Below are 20,685 nucleotides of genomic sequence, written 5' to 3' on the forward strand. Positions count from 1 at the left end.
ACGTAGCTTTGGCATTGTTTCATGGCCTCTGCATACGTTTTTACTTGACTTTCAACCAACTGGAACTTCAGCCGTTGAGCCTTCATTCCGTTGATTAGGGCGTTTAGCGCAACTGACTCCTCCAAATCAGTTACTTCCAGCACTGCCTCATGGAATTTCTTTAGATAAGAGGATATGGATTCTCCTTCCAACTGAGTGACACTAAGCAGGTGGAAGTTTGATTTCTCCTGCCTTTTTGAGGCTACAAAATGGCCCAAGAACTTGTCCTCTAGTTGGGCAAACTTGTGGATGCTTCCTCCGGGAAGGGAGGTGTACCATGTCAAAGCTACTCCTGTAAGAGTAGTTGGAAAGAACTTACACCATAACGATGAGTTGGTGGTGTATAACAGCATAAGATTCTTATACGCCGTCATGTGCTCCTGTGGGCATGACGTGCCATCGAAAGCAGCCATGTTTGGTACCTTTATTTTCCCGGGATTGGGAGTATTTAGTATCTCCATGGCCAGGGGGGAGACTAATGATATGGGTTCTTCGGGGAGGACACTCTTGGTGGCCTCATTCCGCGGCATGGTGGCGGAAATGAGGGGGCGGCTAGAACCAGCGAGTTCCGCCTTCTTTCTTTCCTCCCTTCTTTTATCTAGCAGGGACTGGACGCTCTCGGACGTTTTTCGTTTTTTGCTCTCTAGGAAAGTTCGAGCATCTGGAGTGGCGGTTTTGGAGTCGCCATCTCGTGTATCTGTGGTGCCAGGGTGTGGATAAGTCTTGGACCTTTCCCGCCTGTTCTTGTTGCGTCTGCTGGAGTGGGAAGTCCTCGAGTTCCCTTCTTGAGATTCATGGGATTTTGGTATCTCAGGATGGGGCTCGATTCGTTCCTCCAGGTTTTTTATCTGTGCAGCCATATCTTCCAGTACTCGTTGCTGAGTAGGGGTATTGTTTATGACGGCACGAAGTTGTTCAGAGAACGCGGCCGTGAGATTTCGTGCTAGCATGTCCAGATCACGACGGGTCACGGCTTGATTGTTAGCGTGACCTGCGGAAGTGTCTGTATCTGTGCTATGCACTGTTGCAGTTTGTGTAGGATTCTTTTTAGGAGCCATGACTTTTTGTTTCAAATCCCCACAGACGGCGCCAAACTGTTTCGGTAATGAAACGAGGAAGTGCAAAAGACACTTAAAATACCTGGAGATTGATGGAAGAGTGATCAAGTGAAACGGTTTATAAGAGAAAGCGACTTGAATTCCTGCAATACAACACGTTAGCCTTGTCCGGGGGGTGATCTCCCGGAAAACCCCTCCGACGCTCAAGTTAGAACGTAGATCGGAAATTAATGAATGACAGATTGTAGAATGAATGCAAGAAGGAAGGTCGGGATTGGGATTGCTAGTGCTAGTGCTAGAGTTTAGGAAGGCTAAGGAAGTAATGTAAGCAAGGATACTAGGAAAGCTATTTCAGATGATCCTCCCTCCTTGATGGTAGCCTCTATTTATAATGGTGAAGAAGGGGAGTTATTTCTGAGAAGAAGTGGACTAACATGGGAGTAGTGGGAGTAATGGGAGGTGGACTGGTCAGGGGAAGAATGGACAGTTATTCATCTGAAGCAAGGAGAGCCAAGCATGTATGAAGAGTGGAAGGTGGTGGGTGGTTATTCTCCTTAAAAGGAGGATAGCCACAGGAGAGGGATGGCAAAGGATTTAAGTATTCTGGAGGTAAAAACCCATGGGCCTGCCAAAGAAGAAAAGAGGTCCAGCCAAAAAGCCTATTGACTAAAAGTCAAAGTCAAATCCCGAAAGGTCAAAGGGTATTTTAGGGATATGATGCTAATTATTTAATTAAAAACAATACCATGACAGTCTCATTTTTTTATTTGGCAAAGTCTTTTTAGTTGTCTCATTTCTATTTTTGTCAATCTTTTTTTACCTAAATATCTTTAGTTCACACAAGTAATTACGAATATAACTCCATGTACCTTACTTATCCAACTACCCTTTACTACTTATCCTTTTTAATGGACCCCACACCATCATTAATAACCGTGCCCAAGCAAATGGGACATATAAATTGATTCGGAGGGAGTATGAAATAAATAAAAAATATATATTTTTTGTTGTTGAAACCAACCCACGACCACCTCTCCCTTTCCCTACTACCACCAGCACCAATCCCCCCAACGTCAACAATCTTTTTGCCAAACACCACCGCAACCACACCTTCCCTCTAAACCGATCAATCTCGCAAATCGGCAACATAACCATTTCCTATCATCACCATTATTTTATCTCTCTTCTTCATCTTCAGCCTTATAACAACACCAATTCATCATCACCTTCACTTTATAATACCCAAGCCCCTTTGCCTCACCAATACTTGCTGCTCCGAACTTTCCATATGCTCTCATGAGCATTCCTCCGGATGATTTAATACTTACCACTTCATTTAGAAGCCTCTTCAATTTACAAAACGTTTTCCTAAACATTTGGCTTATTCAGCTAACTCGTCCACCTTTTCTCATTTTTCAACAATTTTTAGCTTTTTGGTCCACTTTTTTATACTAAATAGCCAACAAATAATACCTAGTTTTACAAAACATCTCCCTACACTGTTAATTTATTCTGTAATTTAGAAGGCATTACTTTCAGGTGGTCAAATAAGCCAACTAAAAAATCATAACCAACAACCATTTGTCAAACAACCTCATAGAAACTAATAAAACAGTGTTACTGATTTTCCTTATTATATTACAATTGACATGTAATTAAAATCAGTGAATCGAATTGTTAACGATGTTACTGATTTTACCTATTATTATTAATAAAAAAATCTTTAAATGTATCAAGCTAGCCCATCATGATAATAAAACACATATAAAAACATATAGGAGAACATAGAGGGGTGATAGGCGTGTAAAATTAAAGTTTTATATCGTATTTTTTCAGGATAGATATGGATATGGATTTAATGGCTAATGGGTGGATATTGAAATGAAAGCCTCAAAGAGGTTCAACAATGAAAAACAAATGAAAGATATAATACAAAGATGAACACAAGTGTTTTATGAGGTATCTTGGATACCTCCCCCTCAATTGTAGTTCATTATACTGAATTCAACAATTTGAAGTATAATAAATCTCCCTTTCTCTTGAGGTCGGATTTGCACCTTGGGACCCGGACCCGGACTCGTCAAATATTTTCTAGATCCGACCCGGATCCGATGGGTCTCAAAAAATAAGACCAAGGCCCTTAAAAAAAGGCGGGTCCAACAGGGTTTTGAACACATGACTATCCCTAGTGTAGATTGTATACGCATTTAAGTCATACTTTAAATTTGGTGTTTAATTTTTTCAGTTTACAAAACGTCAAACTAAATTTAAAATGAACACCGAAATAAAATCAAATTTCAATACAAATCATATCAAAACTAAAAAATAGTCAAACTAATTTGGTTTGGTATTTGCTTTTTCAATAATTTGCAAATTACAGTCTTAAAGTTTAGCACTTTTGCGAATTACAACCTTAATGTTTATTTTTTTGTTAATAATAGTCACCAAAGTATCAAAGTATACAAGTCTAAGCCAAAAATACAAAACTCTGATCACTTAACGTAAAATTCCAACCATCAAAATGGTAAGAATTTTGTATTTTAGTTTGATCATGCAAACTTTAATACTTTAGTGACTATAATTTGACAAAAACTAAACATTAAGACTGTAATTCGCAAATTAGTCTTCTTCTTTTCTTTTCTTTTTTTCTTTTTTTCTTTTTTCTTTTTTACCGATTGTTGCTCACACTTTAGTAGAGAATTAAAAAGGCTTACCACACCTTGGCGCGTATTTTACCGTCCCCAAACACAGGCTTGGTCGGTGTAGTCTCTAACCGCCAACAAAACTTCTATATATAACATTCTTGCTGTTATTGCAAAATGGGTCGTCTACTCTTCTTCCTCCATTGTTAGCCAAAAACACCCAAATCGCCATTACCTTTTTCCTTCGAGAAATCACCGACAATATGCACCGTCTTTCGTCATTCGAACTTCATTTTTCTCTCTGTAACTTTAAGTTAGTAACATTTATTCACCACTAATATTTATTTCTTCTTTTATTCTAGTGGCATTGATTGAAACTGAAGCGTTTTTGCAAATTATTTGCGCAGGGTTTTACGACGTCGTGGTTTCCAAAGAAGGGTTTTGTTCTGCGCCGACTTATGTTTCCGATGGAGAAAATTCGGCAGCTTTGTACTGGATAGTTACTAATCCTACTCTAGCACCTGTTCATCTTGAAGGTTACCTATTTTATGATGGTTGCGTTATTTTTATTAGGGTTTGTGGTTTAGGGTTTAGGTTTTGTTTAATTTTTTTAAGTATTTACTGTTATATGTTGTTTTAGTTTTACGTTTTTGTTGTGCATTTTTTTGTGGGTTGTGATTTTTTCTTTACTGTACTACTTATTTGGTTTGTGGAGATGGAGATGGTGTTTTGGAGATGAAGGATAAAATTATTAATTGTTCGTCTTAGTGGTTAACGGTCCATGTTAGTGAAGAATGAAGATTGACAGAACCAACCTTTCTTAATGACGACGAATCAAATTTATTGAGACAAAATCAATTTTAATCTGAAATAATTTAACGAATTAAAGACATTTTCCCCCCTATTGATTTTCGGGTTATTTCTACTAATTTTAATCCAGTTATGCTCCTAATAAGTTTTTCAGTCACTTCATCCGCGCATTTTCACTTCTCAAAAAATAACATTCATTTCTTATAATTTCAGTTTAATACTTCAGTTTCAATGAGTCATAAAGAACAAGCCTAAATCATTGATATTTATATATAATATAATGAAAATGTTTGACTTTATAGTTTGCTTTATATTTTTTTTATGTAAATGTTAGTGAAATACTAAGCACACTAGGGTCTTAAGTTTCAATTTTTATCCCTAAGAATCACCCAAGACCAAGGGTGTTCAATGCAATGAAACAAACACTTAAATAATTAGCAATGAGAAACAATAAGATACAAAGCAAAATCAAAGACACAAGATTTACGAGGTTCACCCCAATGTGGGCTACATCCTCGGAGGTGGTTAGCTTGCTTGATTATGTGAAGAAACAATAGAGTTCTCAAGAACTCTTAAAAAGAAGTATTACACTTGGAGAAGAGAAAAAAAAGAAGGGAAAAGGTTTGTGTTCGGCTAGGGTTAGAATACTTGTAGAGTGAGTGTTGGGACTCCTATTTATACTAGAAGTCATATACAAAGGATTGTGCAAAAGCCCATAATAAAACAATCCTGTATAACTTATCGCGCAAGAAAACAGAGTGCATACTGAACCTTTGCTCTACCGGTCGAGCAATAATAGACCTAATAATAGACCTTGGTCGAGCGGCTTGGATTCGAGCAACAGATCAGAATACCCCTAAAATGGCAGATATTCACTCGACTGGTCGAGCCATTTGGTGGCTTGGTCGAGCGCCTCTTCCTGTGTCGAGCAAGGTGATTAGAGGCTCACTAATCATCACAAACTGCTGCTGCCTTGCACCTACTAACTTGTGCCCACTTCAAATCCCACTCGAGCATTCCATGCACATCACATACATACTCATACACACTACCATGCATCTAATATCATCCCGATCACATGTCATTGCTGCACTCAAAGTCACACCAACTCTAACAGTTAGATACATATGTGTATAGTTCAATCCCTATTTTATCGATGTTTATTATATATCTTTCGTTCAGATTTGCCTGGGTTTACTCGAAGTGTAAATGTTAGATACATGGTCAGTTTGTTTGCCTCATTTTTATTACTACCTGCGTAATGTTTGAATAATATTAATTTTATTTATTTGATCTTGCTATAGGAAGAATACATTGGGAGCATATCTGATTATTCCAGGAATGGGCTCACATTTCGTCATGTACACTGCCAAGATCCAAGGTAGTGTAAGAGCCCTTAACTTATATTCTATGTATGACGTTATATAGTGCGTTGAGCTATTTCATATGGTGAGAGCAGCTTCCTGCATTTGGATACTTATTACAATCTCATTATCTAGGCCGTTGGGGTAGAGACACTTGATTTTGTTTGAGTGATGACTCGTTATCTCATTGTGTACAGATAATTCAAGATCTGCTCTCCCTCCTGGTGATGTTGAAAGGTAACAACGCCTAACCTGATGTATTATATACTTCTCCATCGACGCTTCTGAGTTGAAATTTCATAACACCAGCTGATGGTGTAGATAGTATGTCTTTTATTACCCATTTAATTTGGATTTTTTTGTACCTCCTCTTTTGTATTGGTCTATTCCTTATGTTTATAATAATTCTTTGCAACGATAATCACCAACATTACTCTGTTTGTGGTAATAGGCTTGTATTTGTGGTTGATGGAGGTGTTTCTTTGACAAATGGATCAGACACCAGGCACAACTTAATGGTATATATCTTTTTCTCTTATTTTTCGGGCATGTTTTTTTTACATTGCGAATTTCTAATAGTTTGGTAATATATTTAATCACATACTTACTGCAAAGTCAAAAAAGCGTTGTCCTTGGGATAGACTTATGGTTGGGATCTTTTGACAGATAGGCTAGTGTTATATTTGGCAAGATAGTCTCAAAGCTCTCGAATCCAATTTGAACTAACTTTGTGATTTGTTGAACTAGTTTATACTTCTTACTTCTGCAATTTCTAGGCTTTGAAATCCTTAAATTTCATGTTGGTTGCTGGGCTGAATTGTTTAGTACCACCTATTCCTCATGAAATAAACCCTGTTATTTTTTGAGACTTAAGAGCATTCTCTTATCCTTTGAAATTTACTATGCCATGTCCATAGTTACATGGAACGTGGAATGTAGCCACGTTCCACGATCCGGGAACATTCGTCCCCTATCACCACGAAACACAACCCAAATCGCCTAAGGTGACCTCCCGGTGTAGAAGACCTTTTTAAAAGGTATTTGCCCTTGCTTTACAAATTAAAGCAAAAAGAAGAAAGGAAATAATGAGATGAAACATAGAAAACTAAAAAATTCCTCTTAAAAACAATTTCTTAAATTCAAAAATCATTTTAATTTAATTGTGTTTTCAAAATATTTTTTTATACATGATGCATCTCGTACCCTATCGTTCTCGAATCAATTTAGATTGTGTTTCTTGTTCCTGTTTCATCTCCATTCCAAACCGAATGTCATTTCAGGTAATAATGGCCACGTCCTTGCATTGATGGATTATTTTTTTCAATTTGAACAGTATCAAATTTCTTGCCAATGTAGTCTCTGTTTCTATTTTTTCTTAGCAGCATACCAATCAATGGGTTTCATCTTGGTTATGGCGGAAAGAGTTTCAATTTGTGAAGAAAAATTATTTCACACTTAATCCGAGCAATCAACCTTAAAAATTTAGCCTTGATGGATGGAACTTTAATAATACTTTTTGAGCATTTGACACCTATATTTGGAGTTTGATATCCCAAAACAGGTTTTCAAAGTATTGAGCTTGCCCAAGGCTACAAGCCAAGGAAATGCTAATGGGGTACCTTAAATTTCCACACGATTTTAGCTAAAGGGAGGTGGATTGTTAAGGAAAAGATAAAATAGAATAAAAATGAGGTGCAAGATTAAAAAAAAGTGTAAAAATATCAAATCCTCTTATTTGGATTTGAGGAGTGAAAGCTTTCTAGAATGGAAAGAAATTCATTCATAAACAATCTCTTTGAAGAGGGTCTTTTTTAAAGAAAAAACCAAGAATTCTGACCTCTGTCATCTCACTTATAAAATGTGTCAACAGAAACATTATGTCTAGTGGATCCTCAAAATACTGCATATTTTTGGAATATATTTTTCAAGGATTATGTGCAAAACGTACTTTTGTTTTCCTCACATTCAGTGCATTAGCAAAGAATTTCAAGGTTTAGGAAGAGCAAAAGAGTTTATGAGTTACTAATTTACTTTGTTTTTCTGTTACTTTTACTTACCCAACACGATTTTTTAGAATAGAGGTATGGATCAAGAGTAGTTTCAGGATAATTGTGCACTTTGCGTACCTTAGACATTACTCTATGTGTTATATTCTCCGGGGTAATCCTATATGAACGTAAAGCATTACATTAAGTATCTCTTTTCCAATTTTTTATTATATATATAGGACTCGGGAATGCCCATTATTGCATTTGTTTCTTCACTTTTACTTGATTCTATCTGATCCAAAGTTTTAATTTCTTATGTAGGTGGATTCATATGCTTATTTGCCTCCAAACTTTCAACATTCGATTGACAGTGCCGTGTCGGCTACACTTGTTGTTTTTGAACGAAGGTTTATCCTACATTCTTCTTTTGTTTTACAACAATACTGCTTTTGTTTTGTGTGATTATTCGTTTTCGTGTGTTATCATTTGATAATGAGTTTTGCATTGAAAATACATTGTTTGTTTTGAGGAGGTGAGATCTCTGTATTGATTAGTACTGAAATTTTTTGGAAGTTTTCATAATTTTTTGTTTTTGTGAATTTTCCATACATGAATCATACTAAGTTTATTTGATTAAGGAACTAGTTGGAAGTGTTGTGAGCACCTTATACATGATCTTAGTGCACATATTTGAAGTTAGGCAATATCGAAGATGTAACTATTTAAGTTTTGTGTTACAAATTTTTGTTTGAGATAATACTTAAAAGGATTCAGGTTTTGCGATTTGGATAAAGAATGGAATTAATCTTTAATTGTGGTTTTTGTCATAGGCAAACGCTAAGGGCTAATATATTTGAAGTTAGTCTGTATCGGGCTGTAATTATTGAAGTTTTGTGCGTAGTATTAGTGTTAGAAATTTATGTTTGAGATAATATTTGTAAGAAAGTCTAGAGATTTGGATGAAGAATGTAATTAATGTTTAATTGTGATTATTGTTATAAGCAAATGTTATGGGTTATATATGATCTTAGTGGATATATTTAAGTTAGTCCATATTAAAGCTATAACTATTAAAGTTTTGTGCGTAGTACTTATGTTAGAAATTTATGTTTACAATAATAATTTTAAGGATTCAAGTCTAGAGATGTTGATGAAGAATGCTATCAATGTTTAATTATGGTTATTGTTAGGAGTAAAAACTAAAGGTTATACTATTTGAAGTCCCAAAGATATTGTTAGATTATTCTGAGGAGCAATTTGATTCATATATTTAAACTTAGTCAATATCAGAGCTGTAATTATTGAAGTTTTGTGCGTAGTATTAATGTTAGAAATTTACTTTTGAGAAAATATTTAAAAGGATCAAGTCTAGAGATTTAGATAAAGAATGTAAATGATGTTTAATTGTGGTTATTGTTATAAGCAAAAGCTATGGGTTAATTATGATGTTAGTGGATTTTTTTAAGTTGGTCAATATTAAAGCTGTATCTATTGAAGTTTTGTCCGTAGTATTTATGTTAGAAATTTAATTTTGAGAAAATATTTTTAAGGATTCACGTCTAGAGATATTGATGAAAAATGCTATTAATATTTAATTATGGTTATTGTTAGAAGCAAAAACTAAAGGTTATAATATTTGAAGTCTCAAAGATATTGTTGGATTATTCTGAGGAGCGATTTGATTCATATTATCATTTTGAGGATTTTGATTTTAGGAATGTAGATTCAATCAAGAAAAAATTTTGGAATTGATGTTTGTTGTTTAATATTGAGAAATATTGTTATTTAAGGTATCTGATTTGAAGTGTCTTATGGGAGTTTATATACTGTGATGTTTGAATTTTATAATTATTAATTATTGGTTAGTATTAAGAATGTACCGAGTTTCTTTCGCAGGTTTGAAGAGTAAATATAATTTAAATCTGGAGTGCAACTCGTAGACTTGAGGTTTTGTTAAGTACAAGCATGTTATTTCATTTATATTTTGTAAGGATGACATAAGATTATGATTTTGGGATATAATAACTCAAGGTTTTTCAATTAATGCACTAGTTGAAAGTATTGTGAGTACCTTATACACGATCTTAGTGGACATATTTGAAGTTATGCAATATCGAAGTTGTAACTTATTAAGTTTTGTGTGTAGTTTTGATGTTCGAAATTTTTGTTGGACATAATACTTATAAGGATTTAGGTTTTGAGTTTTGGATGAAGAATGGAATTAATGTTCAATTGTGGTTATGGTCATAAGCAAACGCTAAGGGCTATACGTGATCTTAGTGGATATATTTAAAGATAGTCAATATCAGAGCTGTAATTATTGAAGTTTTGGGCATAGTATTAATGTTAGAAGTTTATGTTTGAGAAAATATCGAAAAGGATCAAGTTTAGAGATTTGGATGAAGAATGTAATAAATGTTTAATTGTGGTGATATTAATGTTATGAGATAATATTTTTGAAGATTGAAGTCTAGAGATGTTGATGAAGAATGATATTAATGTTTAATTGAGGTTTATTGTTATGAGAAAAAACTAAAGGTCATACTATTTGAAGTCTTAAAGATATTGTTGGATTATTCTGAGGAGTAATTTGATTTATATTATCATTCTGAGGATTTTGATTTTAGGAATGTAGATTTAATCAAGAATAAATTTGGGAATTGATGTTTGTTGGTTAATATTGAAAATTATTGTTGAAGTTTTCTGATTTGAAGTGTCTTATGGGAGTTTATATACGGTGATGTTTGAATTTTATAATTATTAACCGGTGTTATCGGTTAGTATTAAGAATGTACGGAGTTTCTTTCGCAGGCTTGAAGAGTAAATGTAATTTAAACGTGGAATGCAACTCGTAGACTTGAGGTTTTGTTAAGTACAAGTATGTTATTTCGGGATTGAAATAAAAGTAGGATATCAGAGAAAAATGTTTTGTATTTTTTGAGGAATCTAGAGTTGTAGACGTAGGTTAATAAAATGTTATGGTTTATATTTTGTAAGGATGACATTTTGACTATGATTTTAGGATATAATGACTCAACGTTATTGAATTAAGGCACTAGTTGAAAGTATTGTGAGCACCATATACATGATCTTAGTGGACATATTTGAAGTTATGCAATATCAAAGTTATAACTTTTAAAGTTTTGTGTGTAGTTTTGATGTTAGAAATTTTTGTTTGAGATAATACTTATAAGGTTCAGGTTTTGAGTTTTGGATGAAGATTTGTTTAAATGTTTAATTGTGGTTATGGTCACTAGCAAAAGCTAAGGGCTATACGTGATCTTAGCGGATATATTTGAAGTTAGTCAATACCACAGTAAGTGCAATGGAGGTAATTTTTGTCATCATCTTCTGGCTTGTTTGGGTTTTTGTACGGCTTTGTTTTTGCTCCTGAGGGGATATTCTCCAATGATGGGCTTTGTTTTGTGTTTAGGCCACTTCCGATTCCTGAGGAGTCGTACTCCGATGATGGATTTCCGGTGAGAATCTCTCTTCTAGAGACTTCTCTTCTAATAATGGCATAGGCTTCTTCAACTGATGGTAAGGGGATTTTGTTGAGTATGTCCGTTCGATCTTGGTCAAAGGTTTCAGTGATCCCTGATAAGAACTGGTACAACTTCTGTCTCTGTGTGATTTCATTGTATATTGTGATGTCCTCGGGGTGTTTCATGGGGTTGGGGACTCACCTGTCGATCTCCTTCCATATTGCTGACATTTTCCCAAAAAACACCTCGATGGAATCTCCGTTCTGTTTCATGGTGTTGGCTTTGACTGTTAAATCATACACTTGCAATTCATCTTGTCCGCTGCTATAAAAAGATTCTATCCCCTTTCATAAATTATGAGCCGTTGGATAGTCGAGAAATTAATTGACCAACTCGGTCTCAATATTCTCGATAATCCAAGAAATGACTTGAGCATCTTGTTGGGTCCATTTTGAGTTATCCTGGGTCGTTTGTTGGTGGTGAGGGAGCAATGATATGATGTGATTGAGCTTCCCTCGCCCACTTATGGCCAGGTATATTAATTTTGATGGCTCTTTTTTTTCCCGGAGGTTGATGGCCCGATTTGAGCCTCTCTCTTGGTTGGTTCAGTTTGTGTTTAGTTGGGTTAGGATTTCGAGTAGCTGGTTCATTGTAACTAGTTGTTCAGTTACTTCTACCATTGTTTTCTGCTCGCTGGTTTCCGACATGATTACAGGTAAGTGTGGGTGGATGATGAGGCTAATGAACGATTTTGGTCCCTTGAACCACCGTCGGCTTTGATACCATGAAGAGTTGAATAACTCTCGATTTAGGGTTTTAAACTCTTAATTTTATTGCTTTTTTTTTAATTTCTGATTACAATGGTCTGTGCTTGTACGGAGCATTTGTTGCTATAATTACACAGATTACAATCCCTTAATTAGCTCCTAAATATTCTGAATTATGAAAATGTACATTAATAATATATTCTGTTTTATTCTTTGCTTCAGGTTTATGGTTAAATTTCTATGTTCTCCCGAGTAAACAAAGATAAAGCATGCATATACTTAATCCGAGTCTGAATTTGATCAAGATCAAGGATGATATGAAATATCCAAAATAATTCATGGTGTCAATGTAAATACACTAATACTTGCCGCATAAATTGTAGAATAATATAATATCATTGTGCAAAAATAACATCAATGTTTGAGAGGTTGCAGGAAACAACAAAACTCAACACAAATGCCAAGAGTTTTAAAAACTGACTTGTGAAACTACTACTAAACAAGGAAAAAAAAGCACTATCAAGTTTTACTTGATGGTCGAGGCCCCATGTAGTTCGTCATCAATCCCATTATAGCAAACCTGGAATCCAAAACCAAAAAAAAAAAAATTAATTTAAATATGGAATTATAAAGAACTCAGCAAAAATCAATGGAATTCCATGTCTGTACACTGTAATACATCAGATCCATTAGCTCAATCTTAAGCTACTTTTTTGAGCCATTTTGATAAGAGACTAATAATAAATGTAATTTTATGCTGTTATAAAGTAGCTTTTTATACGTTACTATGTATTTAAAGTATGAATATCCTTTTCATAGATATTATGTTTTAGAGATTGGAAAACTCTTTATGATAACTTTAGTTTTGAAATTTCTGCTTATTCTTTTGGTAACCCTTAGTTTCATATTGGTTTAAACTATGACCTTATTCACAAATGACATTGAGTTAATGAATTGTTAACCATTAAAACACCAAAATCTACAACCCTTATGCTTAAAAACCTCAAATTGGTGTGATTTTTTGAGCTCCTAACCTATAACTTTTATTAAAACAATGTTGGAGAGAAAAAGTCACAATTTGGAGACTAAAGAACCATATTATTTTGAGTCTGCCTACATATTCTAATGTTTTAATGGTTGACGACTTATTAAACAAGAAAAACCTAATGTCATTTGTGAATACGGTTATTGTGCAAACCAATTTGATACTAAAGGGTTACCATGTCCAAAAGGATTATAAAAAAACTGTCTACCAGGAGGAAATTTTGAAACTAAGGGGGTTACCAAAAGGCATTTCCCTTAGAGATTTATTAGATCAAAATGTAAGATCGAGATATTTTAGATTCCTGATAAATAATAAATGATGGATACCAATTTAATTGGCTTGAAATTCATTAAAAGAAGACTAAAGAGCAATATCCAAAGTAATCAAGCATATAAATAAACGACAAACCCATGCTACTCCCGGCTCATTGCAAGGGGAAGCTTGCAACTACAGCCTATGCAGGCCCGCTCAGATCAGCGGAGAGTTTGTTCTCAAGGTACAATTATTGGCCTCTTGGTAAGTTGTTTTCATGGTCGGTTAGGACCTTAATTTAACACAAGTTGTTTCCTAGTGTCATGGAGGTTGGGAATGACACGAAAGATTTAAGGTAAATGATCTTTATCATAACTCAACTCTTTTAACAATTGACACATATCAGACCAAAAGTGCATCACTCTTTTCAAGCATCCACATAATAATATTAAAGGGCCACATAGCCAGAAAATTAGTCCCTTCATCTCATTGAATTTTTTCCATTCCATTTCGTATGTCAGAGGTTTTTGAGTTGTTGGGTCATACTCACAGGGACAAAGGCGTATGCTAATCTCAGACCTACAAAAGTACATGCACAATCCCAGTTTACTGATATGTGATATATTCTATTTAATGTTTGATTGCTAACATTAGTTAACAATAAGAAACTAAATATAGCCATATAAACTAACCCGAAGAACAAAACTAAACCCAATAACACTCGTATGGTGATCAATGAACATGACTATTTGTTTAGCTAACTTTAGATAACTCTAATACCCAACTAAATCTCAATAAGCACATCTTCCGAAAGTTAAAAAAAAAAAAAAAAAAAGACATCCACTCCTTCACATGAATCACTATAAGTGGCCTTTATAACGTATATATTTCCTAGATGGACCTCTAATTATGATGTTTTACCAATAAAAACTAATAAGGCTAAAATTTCATACATCAAACCTCTCAAATCCCGCCTGAGAACCACTAATGAGATTGAGGTAATACAATATTGCGTAGTAATCAATGTCACGTTGTTCGCCAATCTCCTCACTAATTGCAAATCAAAAATGGCAAATTATGGTCGTCTGAGCTATTTTTATGCCAAATCACGAAGTTGAGAGGTAAATTAACAAGCAAATTGTGTTATACTAGTCGTAAGTAAACAGGTTCCGAACCGCCCCGAACCGCGAAACCGTGAAACCGCTGGAAAAAAAGTTGCCGGAACCGTGAAACCGTCGGAAAAAACCGTCGTGAACCGGGTAAAAAACCCGCGGTTTGGAACCGGAACCGGTCCGGGAGAACCGGTCCAACGATTCCATGGAACCGGAACCGGTCCGGTTGAACCGGCTCAACGGTTCCGTGGAACCGGAACCGGGACCGGTCCGGTTGAACCGGCCCACCGGTTCGCCAAAATATGAACGTTTGTTACCGTTAACTAGCCGTTGCATTCTCCTCTATATATACTCATCACTTTCAATCATTTTCATTCACAACTCATCTCTTCTCCTACTCTCTCTACTTACTCTCTCTACTTAATTCTTTAATTACGCAATTATTCTCTTAATTACATAATTAGTCTTTTAATTATTTCTTAATTTAGTTAGTTACATAATTAATTATTTATTTATTTCTTAATTCTATATTTCTATTATTACTTCAATTAGAGGTGTTCATTCGGTTGATCGGGTCGGTTTCGGACGGGTGTTATTCGGTTCGGTTGCATTTCGGATCGGTTATTTTTCGGCTGTGTGTTACAACGGGTCACACTCGGGTCGAGTCGGTTAGCCACGGTTCGGTTAGAGATCGGTTATTCAAGCTATCGGGTTAGCATCAGTTCGGTGTCGGTTGAAGTTCGTGTCGAGTGTCAATCGGTCTCGGGTTGTCATCGATTACTAATTGGTTCGGTTTTTTCGGGTACAGATCGGGTTCGAGCTTTATTTTTCGAGTAGTTATCGGTTACGGATAACTATTGATCGGGTCAATATCGAAATAAGTTAATAGTCAGGTTTTTAATTAATATATGCTCATTTACTTACAAAAAATAATTACCGATTGTTTTATCAGATATAGCAGATAGAGGTGTCAAACAGGTCAGGTTGGGTCATTTTCAGGTTCGGAACATATATAAATGGGTCAATAAACCCTTAACCTGAACCTGACCCATTTAATTAATGGGTCAAAAATTGAAACCCCGACCTGATCTGTAGCAAATCGGATCACCTGCTAATGACCCATTTAACCTACTTTTTTTTAGGTCATTAAATTCATATATTTCAGGTCATTTGACCCATTTAACCTTAATTAAAGGCTTCCTCCAAAAATAAACGTATGCCACTTAATACAGCGAGCACACGGTATTCTTTAGTAAAAGGTGAAAGAATAGTTCGCTTTGTGCTCACGGCGTGGCTGCGTAAGTTGGTATGAGATCTGTGGGAGTGATTTAAAGAATTTTTCTTTTATTAGTATCTTTCATAGCCGATGTGGGACAACTTCCTTTATTATTGAAAGTCATCTTCAGCTTAGCCAATGTGGGACAACTTCCTTTCTTATTGAAAGTCATCTTCAGCTGAAAAATCCCTCAATACATGGTAATTGGTATTATCTTAGTTTTACGAAGTATTTGGCAAATGTTAATCCGTCTTAAATTTAATAAATGGGTTAAACAGATTTTTTTCGGGTTTAAATATTCAACCTGAACCTAACCCATTTAATAAACAGATCAGGTCGGGTTGACCCATTTAATTAATTGGGTCAAAAATCTAAACCCAAACCCGCTAATTTCGAGACGGTTTTAGATCAAATTAGCAGGTCGGGTCAGCTTTTGCCAGCCCTAATAGGCAGATCAATTTATTTCAATTAGTTTATATATATATATATATATATATATATATATATATATATATATATATATATATATATATATATATATATTTATTTATTTATATTTATATATATATTCTGTATGCAATCTCTTCTGTATAGAACTTGTGTTCTTCCTTTTTCCGTATTATTAGAAAATTGAAATTGGACTTAATTTGCTAAATTTAGGTGAAAATTTGATTCGGATTTATAACAGTTCAATTTACAATCGGTTCGGGTTAAAAACAGTTCGATCTTAATCGGTTTTAGTCAGGTTACATTCGGTTACGTGCATAATTCAGGTCGGATTTGACTCGGGTCGATCACTGTTCAGTTCGGGTAACATCGGTTAAGGTTTATATGTCGGTTATAAAATTCGGTTGCAATTCGAGTTTGATTTTGCCATTTTCGGTTATCAAACGATTCGAGTGAAGTAACGGTTCAGGTAATTGCGGTTCGGTAAACCTAAAAAACTTACATTTTTTCGGGTCGGATAATTTTCGATTTCGGATCGGATTTTCGGGTCGGGTTTGTTTTGAACAGCTCTAACTTCAATATTATCAATCATGTCTTCATTTTTTAAAAAAGCCACAAAAAAAGTTACTAAAGTGGCAAAATCATTGGGAGGTTCCAGTTCCTCCAAAAGAAAGGTCACTTCTACTCCGTCGGTATCAACAACACCTTCCATTAGTAATTATAATTATGAACATAATTATCCGGAAGGGTACGACCCAGAGTTACATAATTATGCAGAAGAAGTGGAAAGAGAAATACAAATTAATGAAGAAGAAGAACAAGAAGAGGAACCAACGACCCCAATTGGGATACATATATCTCGACAGTCATCAACAAGATCACATGAAGAACAAGGAGAACAACAACAACAAAGACAAGCTCGTGGTAAACGAGTCAATTTCCAAACTATCGGTTAGTTTATAATTTTATTCTTCAAATTAATTAAACTTTAAATTATTTATTTATTTAATTATAGTTTTATAATTTTAAATTATTTATTTAGATGAAGATGAACCAGTAAGACAACCTTTTCCGGCAATGCCACCTCCTAGTGGTAGAGCTGTTTCACATGTGTGGTCGTATTTCACAAAAGAACCAACCGAGAATCCAGATATTTTCTTATGCACTTGTCAAATTTGTGAAAGTCAAAGAGTAAAGCCCTTATTTTCATACAGTTTTGCCAGAGGTAAATACTTTTTAAGTTTTTTATACATACATAATACATTCATACATTATATATTCATATTTTATAAACATTTATTTATTGTGTTTTGTGAATACGTGTTAGGTGGTGGTACGGGATCTTTTAACAAACATTTGGCAAAGAAGCATGGAATCACAAAAGAAACTCATGCAGCAAGCGGCAGCGGGACCACAAGTGGAAGCCGACAGACACAATGGGACATTCCCAGCACAGGTATGCCTTTTAGATATAATCGTAATGACATGATTGATGAATTTTCTAGGTATGTAATTTGTGATGAATTGCCTTTTAACCACGGTGAAAGTAGGGCATACGAACGTCTCACTAGAAAAACTTTGCAACTACAATATAGAGCAATCCCTAGGAGCACTCTTAAAAGACGCATAATTAAATTATACGAATCAATGCGCTATGAATTAGTTGAAATGTTTAAATCGTTTAATGGTAAGATTAGCATAACAACTGACATTTGGTCTGCTCCCCCACATTTAGAACCTTATATGTGTGTAACAGCACACTGGATAGATCGAAATTGGATTATTCAAAAAAGAATAATTGCTTTTGAGACAATGCCAGAAAGACATACCGGTGAAAACATAAAATATAGATTAGTAGAGATATGTAGAGAATGGAACTTATTAGATAAAATATTTTGTTGTTCAACTGATAATGCAACCGCGAACATTAAATGTATAGAACTTTTGTTTAACGAACCTGCTTTTAGTTTAATCCTTGGGGGTAGCTTATTACACATACGTTGTTGTGAACTTATCTTGCCAAGCAGGCATAAAACAATTAAGTGATTTATTAGAACCAATTAGGGATATAGTGAAGTGGCTTAGGATCGGAAAGATAAAAAGACGATATAAACAATTATGTGACCAATACCAACTTTAAAAAGTGTATTGGTCATTAGATACTCCTACACGTTGGGGCTCAACCAACGATTTATTAAGAAAGGCGATTGCTTATCGTTCAGTAATAACACAACTATATAGTGAGTGTACAGATAGTTTCATAGCTGATGACACTTGGGCATTAGCTATAGGTGTACATAACATATTAGAAGCGTATGACCACGCGACTAAGATTTTTTCTTATGTTTATTAACCGAACGTTCACTTAGTAATAAGTGAATGTATTACTATTTTTTATCATCTCCTTAAATATACACATGAAGATACTAACCCAAAATTGAGGCCGATTCTTGCAGACATGATGGAAAAATGGAAGACATATTTTACCGATTTTCCTTATATTTATGGAATCGCAACCATTTTGGACCCACGTTTTAAAACTGAGGTCCTTACTAAAGTAATAGGATTTTATTACCAATCGTTAGATCGTCCGTCTACTGATGTACATAATTATGTAGGAACATGTAAAAAATATTTAGCAGAACTCTATGATTTTTACGCTAGTGTATATAACCCGAAACGCGATATGTCTAGGCGTGCTAGCATTTCGGCACGTCCCTCTTACTATAATTCGGTAATAGCTAACATAATGAGTCAAGATGATAGTTTTGTAGGATCATCTTCTTCTTCCTCGACCTCATATTTAGAACTAGATAGTTATCTTAAACACAACTTTGAAATAGACCAAAGTATCTATAATATTTTGGAGTGGTGGAAAGAAAAATCTGTAAAATTTCTCATTTTATTGAGAATTGCAAAGGATATCCTTGCAATTCCCGCGTCAACAATTGCGTCGGAGTCTGCTTTTAGTGCAGGTAGAAGAGTTTTGGACGAAAAGCGATCTCGTCTTGCTCCACATAGTATTCAAATATGTGTTTGCAAGAAAGATTGGAATCAAGCGGAGATTCGAACACAAGGACTAAGGAATGATGATGATCAAGACGACGATGATGATCCATGGATGATGATGGATACATCTGCATCATCGTCAGGAGGAGAGTCAGCGGAAGCATCTAACCAACCACATGATGATGACGAAGACGAATAGGATCAATCCGACAAGCGACAACGATAAATCAACATTCAACAACTATAAATAAAAGGTATGACAAAGAACTACGTGGGCTTTGATTCTTTCGGGATACGTAGGCAGTTTAGTATTCATTTGGGTACTAGGTTCAAGTCCATTTTCTCCCTTTTTTTATTAATCATCTTTATCGACATTATCATTGATTCGTTTCTTATTAATTTATTTTTTTCCATTCTTTTTAGTAAATATTTCAATAACGATGACAACTTGACATGCAATGAATTTCGCTAATAATCAAATAATCATCAAAGGTACGTCCGCGATATTATAGTATTTTTTTATTATACAAATATTTAAAGAAAAAATAAAAATGGAACCGATGGTCCGACCCGCCCGTTCCGTGAGTTGGAACCGCCGGAACCGCCTCATGAACCGCCAAGGAACCGTTTGGAACCGCCCGGAACCGGAACCGTTCGCGACAGGTTCCATATGGAACCGGAACCGGAACCGGATGGAACCGGAACGGAACCGGACCAACCCGGACCGTGGCCATGCCCAGGTATAACCAATTGCAAGAAATCAAAGATTAAAAAAAGGGATGAAAGAAAAACTGACATCATGGCCATGGAAATCTGCTTAAGATCAGTCTCAATATTTTTCATATTGACCAATGATTGCGCACAGAAGATTAATGCCATCCAAGATCCCAACTTATACTGCATCGTAGATTAAAACAAATTTAACTACCATTCATCTAATACCAAAATAAACGAAAACCTGGAAAGAATTAAGTAAAACTAAAAAGAAAAACTAGAAAAATTGATGGAATAGAAGAATACTCGAAACATAACGCCGACAACAGCGCATAAGACGGCGAAAAAGCCGGAGTAATCAACGGGAAGTTCAGGAGGAGGATCATGAGGTGCTTTGTTGAATGGCTTTGCCGCCGATGGTAGACGTGGATCTGAACCTGACGATGACATTCTCGATTCTTCTGGATTCTCCTCTCCTCAACTCTTCCTATCTCTACAATTCGCTGGCTTTTTTACTGGACTAATTGGGGTTGATCTGAGTTCCGACTTTTCAGTCCTGATCCTACTATGTCTATATGGCTTTGGGTTTCTTTACGACGTCGTTTTTTACTACCAATTTTAATTTCCATTAAATTTTTGTAGTTTTCAATTTCCGAACTTGTTTAATTTCCCAAAAT

The 20,685-nt window shown here is 35.1% G+C and overlaps 2 protein-coding genes and 1 non-coding gene across 5 annotated transcripts; 1 reads left to right on the top strand and 2 right to left on the bottom strand.

The window, feature by feature from the left end:
* Window positions 1-3,879: 3,879 nt before the first annotated feature.
* Window positions 3,880-12,510, top strand: LOC130797479 ((S)-ureidoglycine aminohydrolase-like). Of its 3 annotated transcripts, XM_057660074.1 has the most exons (7): window positions 3,880-4,052; window positions 4,147-4,275; window positions 5,854-5,930; window positions 6,111-6,150; window positions 6,365-6,431; window positions 8,223-8,308; window positions 12,376-12,510. In XM_057660074.1, exons 3-7 carry the CDS (start codon window positions 5,891-5,893, stop codon window positions 12,407-12,409), a joined length of 267 nt encoding a protein of 88 aa, XP_057516057.1. In that variant the 5' UTR covers window positions 3,880-4,052; window positions 4,147-4,275; window positions 5,854-5,890; the 3' UTR covers window positions 12,410-12,510. The 3 variants fall into 3 exon arrangements, 2 of the variants coding, with proteins under 2 accessions (XP_057516057.1, XP_057516056.1); XR_009038867.1 differs by lacking the exon at window positions 12,376-12,510 and having other exon boundaries at window positions 3,902-4,052; window positions 6,111-6,237; window positions 8,223-10,806; XM_057660073.1 differs by lacking the exon at window positions 12,376-12,510 and having other exon boundaries at window positions 3,904-4,052; window positions 8,223-10,806.
* LOC130797478 (protein Asterix) lies at window positions 12,504-20,656 on the bottom strand. The gene is made up of 3 exons (XM_057660072.1): window positions 20,315-20,656; window positions 20,091-20,191; window positions 12,504-12,733 (listed from the first exon to the last, which is right to left on the bottom strand). Exons 1-3 carry the CDS (start codon window positions 20,456-20,458, stop codon window positions 12,673-12,675), a joined length of 306 nt encoding a protein of 101 aa, XP_057516055.1. The 5' UTR covers window positions 20,459-20,656; the 3' UTR covers window positions 12,504-12,672.
* LOC130799040 (U5 spliceosomal RNA) lies at window positions 15,743-15,858 on the bottom strand. The gene has a single exon (XR_009039187.1). It is a non-coding gene; the product is annotated as a U5 spliceosomal RNA (small nuclear RNA).
* Window positions 20,657-20,685: the final 29 nt, after the last annotated feature.

This window comes from Amaranthus tricolor, chromosome 13 (genome assembly GCF_026212465.1).
Source record: "Amaranthus tricolor cultivar Red isolate AtriRed21 chromosome 13, ASM2621246v1, whole genome shotgun sequence".
In the NCBI taxonomy this organism is placed as follows: Eukaryota; Viridiplantae; Streptophyta; class Magnoliopsida; order Caryophyllales; family Amaranthaceae; genus Amaranthus; species Amaranthus tricolor.